General features: G+C 36.8%; 1 protein-coding gene across 1 annotated transcript; it reads left to right on the top strand.

Annotated features, from left to right (window-relative positions):
- The first annotated feature begins 10212 nt into the window (after positions 1 to 10212).
- LOC138881739 (uncharacterized) lies at positions 10213 to 13560 on the top strand. Its single transcript, XM_070161990.1, has 4 exons — positions 10213 to 11185; positions 11454 to 11743; positions 12095 to 12494; positions 13259 to 13560. The coding sequence occupies exons 1-4, from the start codon at positions 10213 to 10215 to the stop codon at positions 13558 to 13560; spliced, it is 1965 nt and encodes a 654-aa protein (XP_070018091.1).
- Positions 13561 to 14540: the final 980 nt, after the last annotated feature.

The raw sequence follows: 14540 nt of genomic DNA, 5'->3' as shown, positions 1-14540 counted from the left end.
CAACTGCTTGTGTTGTTTTGTCCAAATAAGTTTGTTAACCCAAATAAATAAATAAAAAGAGTTTTTGTTTCTTTATTGTAATTTTCAGTTGGTTTATCACGTATTGATATATAATGCAGGAGTACTTTTTTGAAAATTAAATCATTTTTGAATTAAATATTTCTTATATAAAATTCTCTCACTGGCATTGACATATATGGGTAGAGAAGATCTAAAATTATTGTGTGGGGATTCAGCATTTTTCTTACCGCTGCATTGAAAGCTAAGGTAACTTAAAACTCAAGCTAGCCATGATCGGAAAATGAATATGATAGGTTAGATGTGTATCCCTGTTATGTTTTGATAATTTAACAAACTTACTGTTAAGAACTAGATAAGGAATCTGTTACACATTCTCAAGAACTTAAGATCAATAAGTCTCCAGCCGGGGACACGGTTCAACTCTTCAGAGTCAAAGGAACAAAAGAGGGAACAAATAGCTACCAGATCCCGTTGTAACTGTACAAGTCAACTGCCCCAGTTGTAAAGTTGCTGCCTGCACATGCAACAATGCAAAAACAGTGCATCAATCAACTTTATGGAGAATGCCCTTTACGTAACTTGCTTACAACATTCAAGTGATGTCACAAATGAATTAATAACGTCAAGCAAAGGTAAAACAAAACACTTGCACATTCAAGATTTGACCAAGCATTCTCTCAAGTCATCTATCAATCTTGCAAGTGACTCTCAAGGGCATCAAGAACAAAGAACAACATAACAACGGACCAGTTCCCTGTATCGAGTTATTACATGTCCTTAGATATGTTGTACATTTGTTAAAGCACTCTACTTGTAATTACTATTTAGCTTAGTTAGAAGCATTGTGTAGGGAATCTTTGTAAATCATAAACCCTTGTGTTTGTGTCTTGGCTAGAGTTAGTTGAGTTGTAAGTCTTTGTAATAGAGTTATTAGAAAGTGGCTTGTAATAGAGTTGTTACAAGTTAGTGAGGGATTAAGAGGTTAATTCCTAGGTAACAATAGGTTGTAATAAAAAGTTTTCTCAATAGTGAAGTTGAAATCCTACAACGATAGGTCGTGGTTTTTGATTTCGTGAGCTGGGAGTTTTTCACGTAAAACTCCATTGTGTTATTTACTTACTGCAGTGTGTGTGTGTTCTTTGGGAACTAATATAGAACTCGGTTCTCTATATTATTTGGTCGACCCTTAGTTTCTATCAATTGGTATCAGAGCATGTTTTTTCCATCAGGCTAACACCTAGAAAGGATCCTCATGGCTGCTCCGCCAAACTTCGAAGCAGGTCAGTCTACCTACAGCCCACCAAGATTTAACGGCCAATACTATGGATGGTGGAAGACAAGGATGCACGACTTCATCATGGTTGAAGACTCAGAGCTCGGGATATCATCTGCGATGGACCCTTCGTTCCTAAGAAGACCATTGGAGACCCCATAGTGAAAGTTCCTAAAACTAGAAAGGAGTATAGTGATGCTGACCGCAAGGTTATTGAAAAGAACTTTCGAGCTAAGAAAATCCTCGTCTGTAGTATTAGACTAGATGAGTACAATAGGATTTCAGCATGTCAATCTGATAAAGAGATTGGGGAACCTCTCCAAATAGCTCATGAAGGGACAACACAGGTAAAGCAGTCCAAGATTGACATGCTAACCACAAAGTATGAGCTTTTTAAGATGAAAGATGATGAGTCCATTGAGGATATGCACACTCGCTTCACATCTATCATCAATGAGCTCCACTCTCTGGGAGAGATCATTCCCAGTAATAAACAGGAAGATACTTAGTGTATTAACTGGTTCCTAAGAAAGCAAACGTTATCACGGAGGCAAAGGATCTGCAAGAGCTGACCATTGATGAACTTTTCGGTAATCTGAAAACTTATGAGATGAAGAAGAAGAAGAAGAATAAAAATGAGAGAAGAGATCCCAAAAGGGAGAAAAATCTGGTCCTCAATACGGATAGCAATGACTCAGGTGGTGAGGATGCTGATAGGGCATACCTGACAAAAAGGTTTCAGAAAATGGTTCACAGAAACGAAGGCATTCCAAAAAGGGGAAGCTCTAGAAAGCCAAAAGGTTATGACCTATGTCATAAGTGTGGTAAGCCAGGACACTTCATCAAGGATTGCCCTCTCCTCAAGCAAGATCAGTACAAACACAACACTGATGAGAAGCTAAGAGGAACCCGGTTCCTGATAAATGATTCAAGAGAAAAGATGTCATTGACAATGTTGTGAAACAAGCTCTTGCTGCATGGGGAGACTCTTCCAACAAATCAGAAGAAGATGATGATCAAACTGATAGCTCCATGATGGCAGTGGAGAGTGAAGCAACTGAGTATGACTAAATCTTTGCCCTGATGGCAAAATCTAAAGATGTTGATGATGACGATGATAATGATGAGGTAAACTTTCTAGATGTTCAAAGAAATTTAAAGTCTTATTCTCCAAAAAACTTATGTCTTTGGAAAATATTTTAATTGATGCTTATCATAGTTTTATAAATGATAAAGATGTATTAACTGTGGAACTAGGAGAAGCAGAATAGTCGAAAAATGATCTAGTAGTTGTTATGATAGACTTAAAGGAAACCATTGAGAGTCTGAAGAAAGAAAAAGATGCCTTAACTGAAAAAATTGCAAACATAGAACATGAGAGAGATGATCTAGTGGTTGTTGTGGTTGATCTAAAAGAGACCATTGAGTGTGTTAAAAGGGAGAAAGAAGTTTTAACTGAGAGAGTTACTAACATTGAGCATGAGAGAGATGACCTATTAGTAGTGGTTGTAGACCTAAAGGAAAAAATTGAGGAACTAAAAAGGGCGAGTAGGCCTGGGAACACTCAAAAAGGAAAGAAAGTTGCAAGTGAGTCACACCTTAAGCTTGAATTTGAGTTAAAATCAGCGGAATCTAGTCTGTGTTCCAAGATTGAGAAAAACAGACAACTTCAGGAAGATCTAGGTAAAGTGAAGAGTGACATAGAAAAATCTCTTAAGTGGACCTGGTCCTTTTATGCAATCACTGCTATGTAACAAACAGTGGGGCAAACAAGCAAGTAATCGGGTTCCAAAGGGAAAAGATTCCATACAACCCTCATAGCAAGTATGTTACTGTCCCTGATAACTGGCTCTGCTCTTACTGTGGTAACACTAGGCACTTTAAGGAAAATTGTAAGGCCAGATTTCAGTCTCAACAGAAAAATAAAGTTTTTGCTGAAAAAGTATCTACTACTAGAGAACCTGGTCCTTCATATAAAAAAATGTGTGATGCCTCCTTGGACCAAAAGAGCCCTCATTCGCCCTTTTTCTCATTAAAAGGGACCCAAACTTGTTTGGGTTCCTAAGTCTAACTCTTAATTTTCTTATGCAAGGAACAATGAAAGGGAGCAGCCAACAATGGTACATGGATATCGGCTGCTCAAAGCACATGACTGGAAGTACAAATGATTTCCTTTCACTGAAGGCCCTATAGGGAGGGAGTGTATCCTTTGGAAATAGAAAGAAGGGATACATTCTGGGAGTTGGAAGGATTGTGAAGTCTTTCTCTCACTCAATTGAAAATGTGTACTATGTGAACGGGTTGAAAAACAGCTTGCTGAGTGTTTTCCAAATCTGTGACAAGGGAAACAAAGTAAAATTTGTATCCAAGACTTGCAGAATCACTAATCTTATGACTGGTGAAGTGGTGTTAGTGGCCAAAAGATACAAGAATATCGACGTTGCTGACTTTAAGTCCTTGGAAACTGGGTATCTCAGCTATCTAAGTGTTTTTGATGATGATGTTGAACTATGGCATAGAAGGCCGGGTCATGAAAGTTTTACGTTGCTGAACAAATTGGTCAAGAAGGACCTGGTTCGTGGTTTGCCCAAGTCAAGTCTCAAGGATCACAAGGTGTGTGATGCGTGTGTAAAGGGAAAGCAAGCTAGATCCTCTTTCAAGCCCAAAAAGGAAGTTAGTACCTCAAGGCCACTTGATCTCCTCCATATGGATCTTTGTGGACCTATGAGGGTGCCTAGTAGAGGAGGAAAGAAATATATCTTCATTATTGCAGACGACTACTCCAAATTCACCTAGACTTTGATCCTTAAGACCAATGATGAAACCTTTCAAGTACTTGTGGCATTTGTGAAGAATATCCAAGTGAAGATAAGCCATAATGTAGTATGTATTAGGTCTGACCATGGGACAGAATTTGACAATGCCAAATTCGACGAATTCTGTGCTGAAAAACACACAATTTTTCAGCTCCAAGAACACCTCAACAAAATGGTATTGTGGAGAGGAAGAATAGGACTCTTGAAGACATGGTAAGAACAATGTTGATTGATAGTGGCATTGCAAAAAGTTTCTGGGTAGAAGTCGTTAACACTGCATGCTATTTGCTGAACAGGTGCATGATCAGGTCCCTTATGAACAAAACTCCATATGAACTTCTGAATGGAAGAAAGCACAAGCTGACACACTTAAGGACCTTTGGCTGTAAATGTTTCTTTCTCAACAATTGCAAGGAAGCACTTGGAAAATTCTATGCCAAAAGTAATGAAGGAATATTTCTAGGGTATTCATCACAAAGCAAAGCCTACAAAGCATACAACAAAAGAACTTAATGTGTTGAGGAAATCATATATGTGATCTTTGATGAATCTCACCACTTATGTGGAAAGTATTTACATGATAAGAGTGATTAAGATGGAGAACAATTAAATGTCCCTAGTGAAGTTATTGACATGACAAATGGAAAGGCTAATATGATGAGTCAAGTCAAAGATTTAAATGAGAATGGTGCAACCATATCTCCAACTGATGGAGAGGAACCTAGTCCCTCAATCACACCAACTGAAGCTGAGAATAGGGTTGTCGATGCTGTCCAAGGCACCCCACATACTGATATGAGAAGCAATCAAGGTTCATAGTTAGAAATACTCGGACCTTCTCACAATGAGGTTCAAGTGTCTAACTGGAAGCACAAAAGTTCACACCCCCTTGAAAACGTAATCACTCCTCTTGATTCATGCATTCAAACCAAATCAAAGACAAGAAGCTCACTTACATTCTCAGTCTTTCTCTCTCAAATAGAGCCCAAAAATATCAAGGAAGCATTGAAAGATGCACACTGGATTACAACTATGCAAGAAGATCTTTTTCAATTTGAAAGAAATAGTGTGTGGCACCTGGTTCCACGACCTACTGACCGAACTATTATAGGAACCAGGTGGGTATTCAGAAACAAACTTGATGAGTTTGGAAACACAACAAGGAACAAGGCAAGGCTAGCAGTTCAAGGCTACAATCAAGAAGAAGGGATTGACTCTGATAAAACTTTTGCTCGAGTTGCTCGAATGGAGGATATCAGAATTCTCATTGCCTTTGCATCCCATATGGAATTCAAATTGTTCGAAATGGATGTCAAAAGTACATTTCTGAATCGTTTTCTAAAGGAAGAGATCTTCGTCAAGCAACCACTTGACAAGGCTTTGTATAGGCTAAAGCAGGCTCTTCGCGCATGGTATGGAATATTGTTAAAATTTCTTCTAGAAAATGGTTTTACAAGAGGAAAAATTGACAACACCCTTTTTTTGAATAAACGAGGAAGGAACCTGCTCATTGTGCAAGTCTATGTTGATGACATCATTTTGGAGCAACAAACAATTCTCTATGTGAGAAATTTGCAAAACTCATAGGAGTGACTTTGAAATGAGCATGATGGGGGAACTAAATTTTTTCTTGGGTTTACAAGTGAAGCAAACTCCCAAAGGGAAAATGATAAGTCGGCAAAAGTACATCAAGGAGCTGCTGAAGAAATTTGACATAGAAGGATAAAAAATCATTGATACTCCCATTGCCACAACCACTCGTCTAGACATGGATGAACCTGGTTCCTCTGTGAATGAGACCATGTATAGAGGTATCATAGGGTCACTTATGTATCTCACAGCAAGCAGACCAGATATTATTTTCAGTATGGGTCTTTGTGCCAGGTTAATCTGAAGGCAGCTAAGAGAATCCCGAGATATCTCAAAAGGACACAGGACCTGGTTCTCTACTATCCCTCAGGAGATAATTTTGATTTAATTGGGTATGCAGATGTTGACTACGCTGGGTATCTGGTGGATAGGAAAAGCAACACTGGCACGACACATTTTTTGGGTTCATGTATGATTTCATAGGGTATAAGAAACAAAACTCAGTGGTCTTCTCAACTGCAGAAGCTGAATATGTGGTTGTTGCATCTTGTTGTGCTCAACTATTATGGATTAAATAACAACTGGAAGATTTTGGGGTGTTTTCTGATTGCGTACCCTTACTATATGACAATACCAGTGCTCTCAACATGGCCAAGAATCTTGTTCAACTTAAGAGAACAAAGCACATTGATGTGCATCATCACTTTCTCAGAGACAATGTTGAAAAAGGACCTATTTATATGAAATTCTGCAACATAGAAGATCAAATTGCATACATATTCAACAAGCACTAAGCAGAGAGCACTTTGAAAGGAATCGCTTGTCACTAGGGTTGATGAAATCAAGCTGAGGACCAATGATTGGCTATGAAAGAAATGGACATGTAAAATAGCTAAGAAGTATTTTTTGGCAAAGTCTAACTCATCTCTATACCATTATAGGTAGACACGCATGACGATTACAGAGCAAAGAAGCAGCTAATGCATTGGACGTTGGACAAAGGATGAGGCTTAAATTTGCAAAAACTGTCAGGAAACCTGGTTACCTCGACACAGGTTAGTAGTTCTTCTATTCTCTCATGCACAATTTTTAAACGGCTGAAACAATGCCATGCCGTCAAATTTTTAGTTTCTTCTCTTTCCCACCTTTTGAACCCAATCGTCTTACCCTTTATAAAGTGACCCGACTACCCACATTTCCACCCATTCTTAACTGGTCCCTCACCCCTATTAAATAATGTCTCTCAGTCACTTTCACAAATCCAATTCCTCTTTTACCTCACTACTGAAAAATAGGCCTACGGGAACAGTTGTTTTGGCAACGGTTATTAAACCATTGTAATAGATTAGGTACGCTAACGGTTACAACTGTTACAATAGAATTTGGATGAAATCAGCACACTAAACCGTTCTAGTTGACAGTTCACCGTTACCATAAGCCTTCTTTATAGGAATGGTTTTGTCAACCGTCCCAATAGGACTATTTGTAGTAACGGTTTTAGAAATTTTTGTAATATCGGAACGGGTATTTTGTTCTCTCCTCATTTCCCCCCCTGAATTTTGCTAAAACCGCCAATATAACCCCTTTTTCATTTTATTTCTTATTTATTTTATTTTGGTAAATATAATAAATAAATTAAAATTTCTTCGACACTTCCAATGCTCGCATCTTCCTCAAGCTCATTCTTTGGCAGCAAACGTTCCAAACCCACCTAAATTCTCACCTTCCTCAAATCACCATCCCAAATCCCTCATTCGCAAATCACTGTCCCAAATCCCCAACGTTTGGTCTATTCGCAAATAACTAGTAAACATTCCTCAATTCTCATTGTCGTTGGTGATTTACTTTCATCTCATCTGCATTTAAGTTTATCAAACCGATGTCCTAAATTCCCAAATCCCCAAATCTATTTGTTAACCAAAAATCCCCAAATCTCGATTGCTAACCCAAAACTCCCAAACCCCCAAAGTCCAAACTCCATATGTTTCACTCGAAGGATCTGAAGAATAGAGGAATAATTTAAAGGCAGCGATTATGGGTGTAGAAAATATTTTAAATCGCGAGAAAGTTTCGACCCAAAAGGCAATCAATGAGAAATTAACTTCAGGTAATTTTTCCTTTGTAATTTGGGCATTATATTCTATAATCATTCTTTTTTCCTTTAAGCTTTATGGTGTGAGCAGTGTATATGATTTCACTTCAGGTCAAATCTGCATATGATCTTCTCTACTATAATCTGATGATTTGTTCAACCTGTATGTGTATGCACAGATAGTGAGGAATTTTCACGCTATCATTATATTGTAGGATGTTGTAGTATGTTATCTGTCTTATTTTTCTGATTACTGATCTCGTTTGTTATGGACAGATTATATGTCATTTAACATTTAGGTTATTTTTTTCCATAAAATCATCGTATAAACCTGTAATCACAACCCATCAGAAAAAGGAAAAGAATTGTTTCCAAATCACAATACTGAATTTGTAGGTCTTCTTTAGACAGTGGAAAATTTGACACTCAGGGAATGAAGAAATTCGGATAGATGGCACTGTATTGTATCCTCGGATTGTCACAATCAGATGCAGAATTTAAAGAAAGTGAGGATAAGAATGAGCAAGAGTATAATACAAGGAAGTTTAATCTTCAAAAGTTAATATTGTGACATAGAAAGTACATGATCCATAGTACTGGCTAACACAGAAAATTAATGTTTATCAACATATTCTAGCCTAGTTTCTCGAATTAATTTTCTAACTTAGTTAAGGCACACAAAATACCAAAGCATTTTGGGAGATGACCGAAGCAGCTTTGGAGATTTTGTATAAGTCGGGTCTAGCAGTTAGTTTTCAGCAAGTATTCAAATCTCTGTGTTTATATCCCACCAAAACCATGTTGGTTTTGATGTTACCGTTATCTCGTTAATACAATCAAGCTTTCCATCCAGTACTTTTGTGCACACTCTGGTCTTGTCGTTGGCTTTTCTAGTTGCCGACACTGATAATCTAGTTTAGCAAACTAGAAGTCCTTTCGATGGGTGGAGAGTAACCAAAACGTTGGTTGCTTTGACTTACGTCGAACTTCTAAAATACTTCATGTATCAGACACAGTACTTCTCTAACTAAAGTTGCTTGAAGGCTACAGTCTTAACAATATGTTAGATTTACAATAAGATAAACTAATGTATCTCTAGCTTCCTCTATTGAGACTTTAAACCCCTAAAATGTACAAATAAGCATCCATGCACACCAATAGTTCTGCAATAAAAAGAAACTGACTTTAAATTATAAGAATATTAATAGATTAGTGCTTGTACATATAGATATTTCCATCTTTACAAAAGGGAAGTGCTAATAGGATTCACGAAGAGATGCCATTTTAAAATAATCTTTGAACTCATGAATCGTCTTCCAAGAAGGCCACTAAGAATGGCAAGTGGCCTAGCTATAGTTTCAAACATTTTACACACAATAATATGGTTATCCAGAATCAGCATCTCTAACAAAGTTCTGCAACTCTTTAAGACAAAAGGTAACATATTAGCCTTTCTCAGAGGCATTCAAAGCTTGTACTGACAACCTTTCTCTAAAGTCATCTAACTGGAATGCTAAGTTACAGGATTTCATGCAATATTACAGAATCTGGCACTTTGTGGTCACTAAGAAAGAAAGTTTATACTTCCTCAGATAAGTAGCAATATATGATAGACATTACTCTAGTGTGAATCCCAAAACTACAGAAGTTCTTGGAAAAAAGTTGAACGTCAGAGGTGGTATTTATAAGCTCTCAGGTACTTAGTTCCACGATTAGATAAATGGGAGAAACCTTGGGAGTTTAAGCTTCAAAATTAATTCAAGAGTCTGTTTTGGACTATTTTTTATCTGATGTCAACTTGTTCAAGTAACCTTGAGTTTTGAGAAATCATAAACTAGAAATTTGACAAGTAGTTCTTTATTAAGATATGGAATTATGCCTAAACTAGAAATAATCCGAATTCTGGTTGTTCTTTGGTTTTTTGTGATGAACCAATATAGCTTTTACGCATATAAAGTTCTTCAGAATTGCTAAAATTCAAGGGTTTGAATCTTAGAGAATACTTGTTACTCGTGATTTTAGCAGAACTCATGCTAAGAATCTGAACTTTGGTGACATTCTTTTTTAGTAAATTATTATTCTCCTACCATGTATATTATATTGTTCTGATAGGTTGTGATGAGACTATGTTGTCTTTTGTTTGACTTGGTCTTTCGTTAGATTTATGCTTCTATTAATATAAAAGTGCAACAATCTCACGTGCATAGGTGCTCAACTCTTTGGAAATGGAAAGCATGAATGCAATTATGTAGTCATGTCCTTAGTTCCATCAAACATTAACACTTTGCTATCTTCATATGCTCACGTGCTTGTTATAGTGTAGAGGGTCTTACCTTAAAAGTAGTGGTCAATGACAAATTAGTATGCTTTTGGTTTATTTGATTAGTTTTGTTGATTTACTTTTATCGTATAGGATATCTATGGATAATGGTGATAAAAGCTGGATGAATCTCCTGAGATGGACGGATGAGTATATCCATGGAGTGAATAATTTTCTTGATAAGTTATTTGAACGATCCGCCCAAGGAAATGAAATATTATGCCCTTGCAAAAAGTGCATGAATTGTTATTGGTGTTATAGAAATGTGGTGGAGGATCATTTGGTTGTTCATAGGTTTGTTGATGGTTATACCAAATGGGTTTTCCATTGGGAAGGATTTTCCTCGAGAAATACACCTCATCCAAGCAATGATGATGAATGTTCTACCATGCGTGACGATATTGACGAACTACTTCATGATATATTTAGAAACATAGAGGGTCAGGCAGGGGATGAAGAAGAAGCTGCGGAAAGACTATCTGAAGATGCAAAGAAGTTTTTCAAATTGCTGGAGGAAGGAAAACAAGAGTTATATCCGGGGTGTGAAAATTTTAGTAAACTGAGTTTCACTATTCGATTGTACTTGCTTAAATCATTGCATGGGTTGAGTAATGTGGCTTTCTCTGATTTGTTAGAGTTGATAAAAGAGGAATTTCCATTTGCTCAGTTACCAGAATCTTTCAACAAGGCTAGAAACATGATAAAAGATTTGGGTCTTAATTATGAAAAAATACATGCATGCCCTAATGATTGCATGTTATTTTGGAAAGAAAATGCGAATGCCGATAATTGCTCTATTTGTGGGTCTTCAAGATGGAAGAGTGCTGGTCTTTTGACTAAAACAAGCTTTAAAATCCTTACAAAGGTTATAAGGTACTTTCCTTTAAAGCCTAGGCTTCAGAGGATATTCATGTGTCCTGAAACGGCTGCTACAATGAGATGGCATGCTAATGAGTGGACAAATAATGGGAATATAAGACATCCTGATGGGGAAGCTTGGAAGGCTTTTGATTCTTTGCATCCAGACTTCTCTAGAGATCCTCGGAATGTTAGATTGGGTCTTTCAAGTGATGGTTTCAACTTGTTTCGGACCATGAGCATTTCTCATAGCACGTGGCATGTTATGTTAATGAACTATAATATATCACCATGAATTTGCATGAAGCCAGAGTATAATGTTGTCTATGATCATTCCTGGTCCATCATCTCCCGGAAATGATATAGATGTGTACCTACGTCTATTAATTGAAGAATTGAAGGAGCTATGGTAAACTGGGTTAGACACATTTGATGTTGAAACCAACCAATCTTTCTGATTGTGTGCTGCCTTATTGTGGACAGTTAGTGACTTTCCAGCATTAGCAATGCTTTCAGGATGGAGCACTAAGGGGATATTAGCATGCTCCACTTGTAATTATGACACATGTTCTCAATATCTCAAACATAGTCACAAGATGTGTTACTTGGGCCATCGAAGATTTTTGCCTCGTAATCATCCATTCCAAAGAGATAAGAAGTCTTTTGATGGTAAGAAGGAGTATAGACCTGCACCCTTGTTGGGTGAAGAAGTGTTTGAAGAGCTGCTTGAATTCAATAATATCTTTGGAAATAGCAATAAAAAAGGCCTCAGAGTGATAAGAGTCCGTGGAAAAAGAGATTCATTTTTTTTGAATTGTCATATTGGGTGATAAAAAATTGAGGCACAATCTTGATGTGATGTACATCGAGAAAAACATATGTGATAGAACGCGTGGCTAAAGGAGCTACAACCAAGAATAAATAGTGATGGAACTATAAGTGTGGCTAAATCTTGTTTCTACATGTAACCAAAACAGAAAAGTTTATTTTGTACTGTCATAAAAAATGCTAAATTACTAAAAGGGTGCGCTTCGAATATTTCAGAACGCGTGCAAGTGAAGGAGATGAAAATATCAGGGTACAAGAGTCATGACGCTCATTTTATAATGCATTATTTGCTCCAGGTTGCAATTAGAAAAGTATTGACCAAGCATGTTTTATTGTCCTTGATTAGGTTGGGAATTGTTTTTAGAGCTATATGTAGTAAGGTCATAAGGCAAAGAGATCTTGAAACAATGCAGTCGGAAATTGTTGAAATAACATGCGAGCTTGAAAAGATTTTTCATCCAACATTTTTTGACATAATGCCACATTTGCCTATTCATTTGGTGAATGAAATTAAGATTGGGGGTCTGGCTCATCTCCGTTGGATGTATCCCATTGAGAGGAACCTATTTAAGTACAAGGCATTTGTACGTAATCGATCTTGTCCAGAAACGTCAATAGCAGAGGGGTTTGTGGCCGATGAGTGCTTGACTTTTTGTTCGAGATATCTACATGATGGCGTTAAGGCAAAATTAATAGGTACCACACTGTGGATGATGAGTGCTCTCAAAATTTGTCACCTATATTCCCTAATATAGGCCATCCAATTGGAAGTAAGAAAAAAATACTTTTATCATGGATTCGCAGTTATGCTTTGAAACACATCGATATGCTTTGTTCAATAGTGGAGATGAACAAATGGAAAAGTTTATTGAGTAATATAAATTATATAAACATTTATCTATATTTATATAATTTTTTTATTATATATTAGAATTGAAATGTTCTTGATTGCAGGGAACATAAAAATTTAATTATTATTCATAGTAGATCAAATGCATGGGTAAGAGGGAGGGATCACAGTCAAGAATTCAACAATTGGTTTAAAGAGAAAGTTAAAAATATTGTTGTGCCAGATTATTTAAGATGGCTAGCCAAAGGACCTAATATGGTAGCCAAAATATATATGACATATTTCATTAATGGATACCGATTTCATACTAAAGAATGGGATTCCCGATGCACGACTCAAAATAGTAGAGTGACTATATCGGCAACGACAGATAGTTTTGCTAGTTCTTGGGACCAAAATCCCATTGATGGTGAGGTTATCTATTATGGAGCAATTCAGGATATCATTGAGATTGATTATTGGGGTTGTTTTAGTGTTGTACTGTTTAGATGTGATTGGTTTCGTAATGAAATAGATGATTATGGGTTAACTCGGGTGTACTTCAATAGATTATGCAGTAGAGATGACCCTTTTGTGTTGGCATTACAAGTTTATCAAGTTTTTTATGCAGAGGATCCAACTGAGAAAGATGTTTATTATGCGAGGAGCAAAGTACCTGTTGATTTGTATGATCTAGAGGAAGAGAACTGTCCTAATATTGGAGACACATTTTGGAGGGAACTTAATAATGACATTGGTTCCTCATCTAGATTACTTGATGTTGACATTAGATGGTCAAGAGAAGATATACCCGTTGATATCATTAATACTCCATCTAATGCACAAAATTCATATGATACAATGGTGGAAACATCGAAAGAGGAGGATGCGTTTGATGATACTGATTGGAACTGGATGGAAGCAGATGATTAAATAAGAAAATTCTGAAATCTTTTAAGTATATTCTTTTTTGAGTGAGTGATAATGCCTTTTTAAATAATTATTTAATGATTATTTTTGTTTATTTCCTTTATAAAATTATTCTGACATGCTTCAATTTTGCAGGATTTGAGATCTGGTAACATTATTGTCGATATTGAATTAATTGAGAGATGTTTTGGATACTTTTGTTCGGTTGTTGAGGCCCGTCCCTTCTCCCACGTCCTCTTCTAGTTCAGCTGTCCAAGTCTTCAAGTGTGAAACACAGTTGGTAATTTCTATCGTCCATGAAATTATAGCAATATTATAGCTAATTCAAATGATATTTGGTTGTCACTCTCACACGGGTTGCTCAACATTCTAATTTGATAGATATCACGTTTTGAGTAATTTGGGGAAAAAGTGTCATGACGCTAGTCGGTTTTCTGGATGTTAATACACGATTCAATTTGACTTGAAATCAAAGAGCTATCTATGATTTTAAGTTAGTGACGGCATAGTGGCACTGTGCTCACTGATCCTTTCCGGTTGAGTTTTGGCTGTATGTGTGTGTATTGTGTGTGCAATGTGTGTGTGTGTATGTATGTATGCAATGTCTATGTCTATGTATGTATGTGCGTCAAGCTAGCTCTGGATACCTTGTGCAATTTTATCTGGAAATCTGTTAGAAATTTTATTGTCTCTTGAAATCTTTTCAATCTGCTACACCTTAAAATTGTGTACAACTACTTATATGTTGGCCTTTACTGATGATATGTTCCATATTAGCAAGCAACACAATTGAGCATGAACCTATTATCACTGAATGATGTTTCTCCAGTATTGTGTTCTTTGTGTATTCTATTTGATGACACTGAACAACTACTCCATTTTCTGCATCGTAATTCTTCCATATGGCCATTTGAACAGTACATTCTCGTCCAAGAACTGGGGAGTGTGTTCAACTTTTGAACTTGGCCATCCTTTACTGATCC

The sequence above is a fragment of the Nicotiana sylvestris genome, chromosome 11 (genome assembly GCF_000393655.2).
Source record: "Nicotiana sylvestris chromosome 11, ASM39365v2, whole genome shotgun sequence".
Lineage (NCBI taxonomy): Eukaryota > Viridiplantae > Streptophyta > Magnoliopsida > Solanales > Solanaceae > Nicotiana > Nicotiana sylvestris.
Note: the sequence above shows the minus strand (reverse complement) of the source record. Positions and strands in the feature narration are given on the sequence as shown.

Coding starts and splice junctions, on each gene's coding strand:
- LOC138881739 (XM_070161990.1), top strand. CDS start 10,213: ATGGATAATGGTGATAAAAGCTGGATGAATCTCCTGAGATGGACGGAT. Junction 11,186..11,453: donor ATTGGGTCTTTCAAGTGATG/GTTTCAACTTGT, acceptor TATTGTGGACAG/TTAGTGACTTTCCAGCATTA. Junction 11,744..12,094: donor GCAATAAAAAAGGCCTCAGA/GTGATAAGAGTC, acceptor TATTTGCTCCAG/GTTGCAATTAGAAAAGTATT.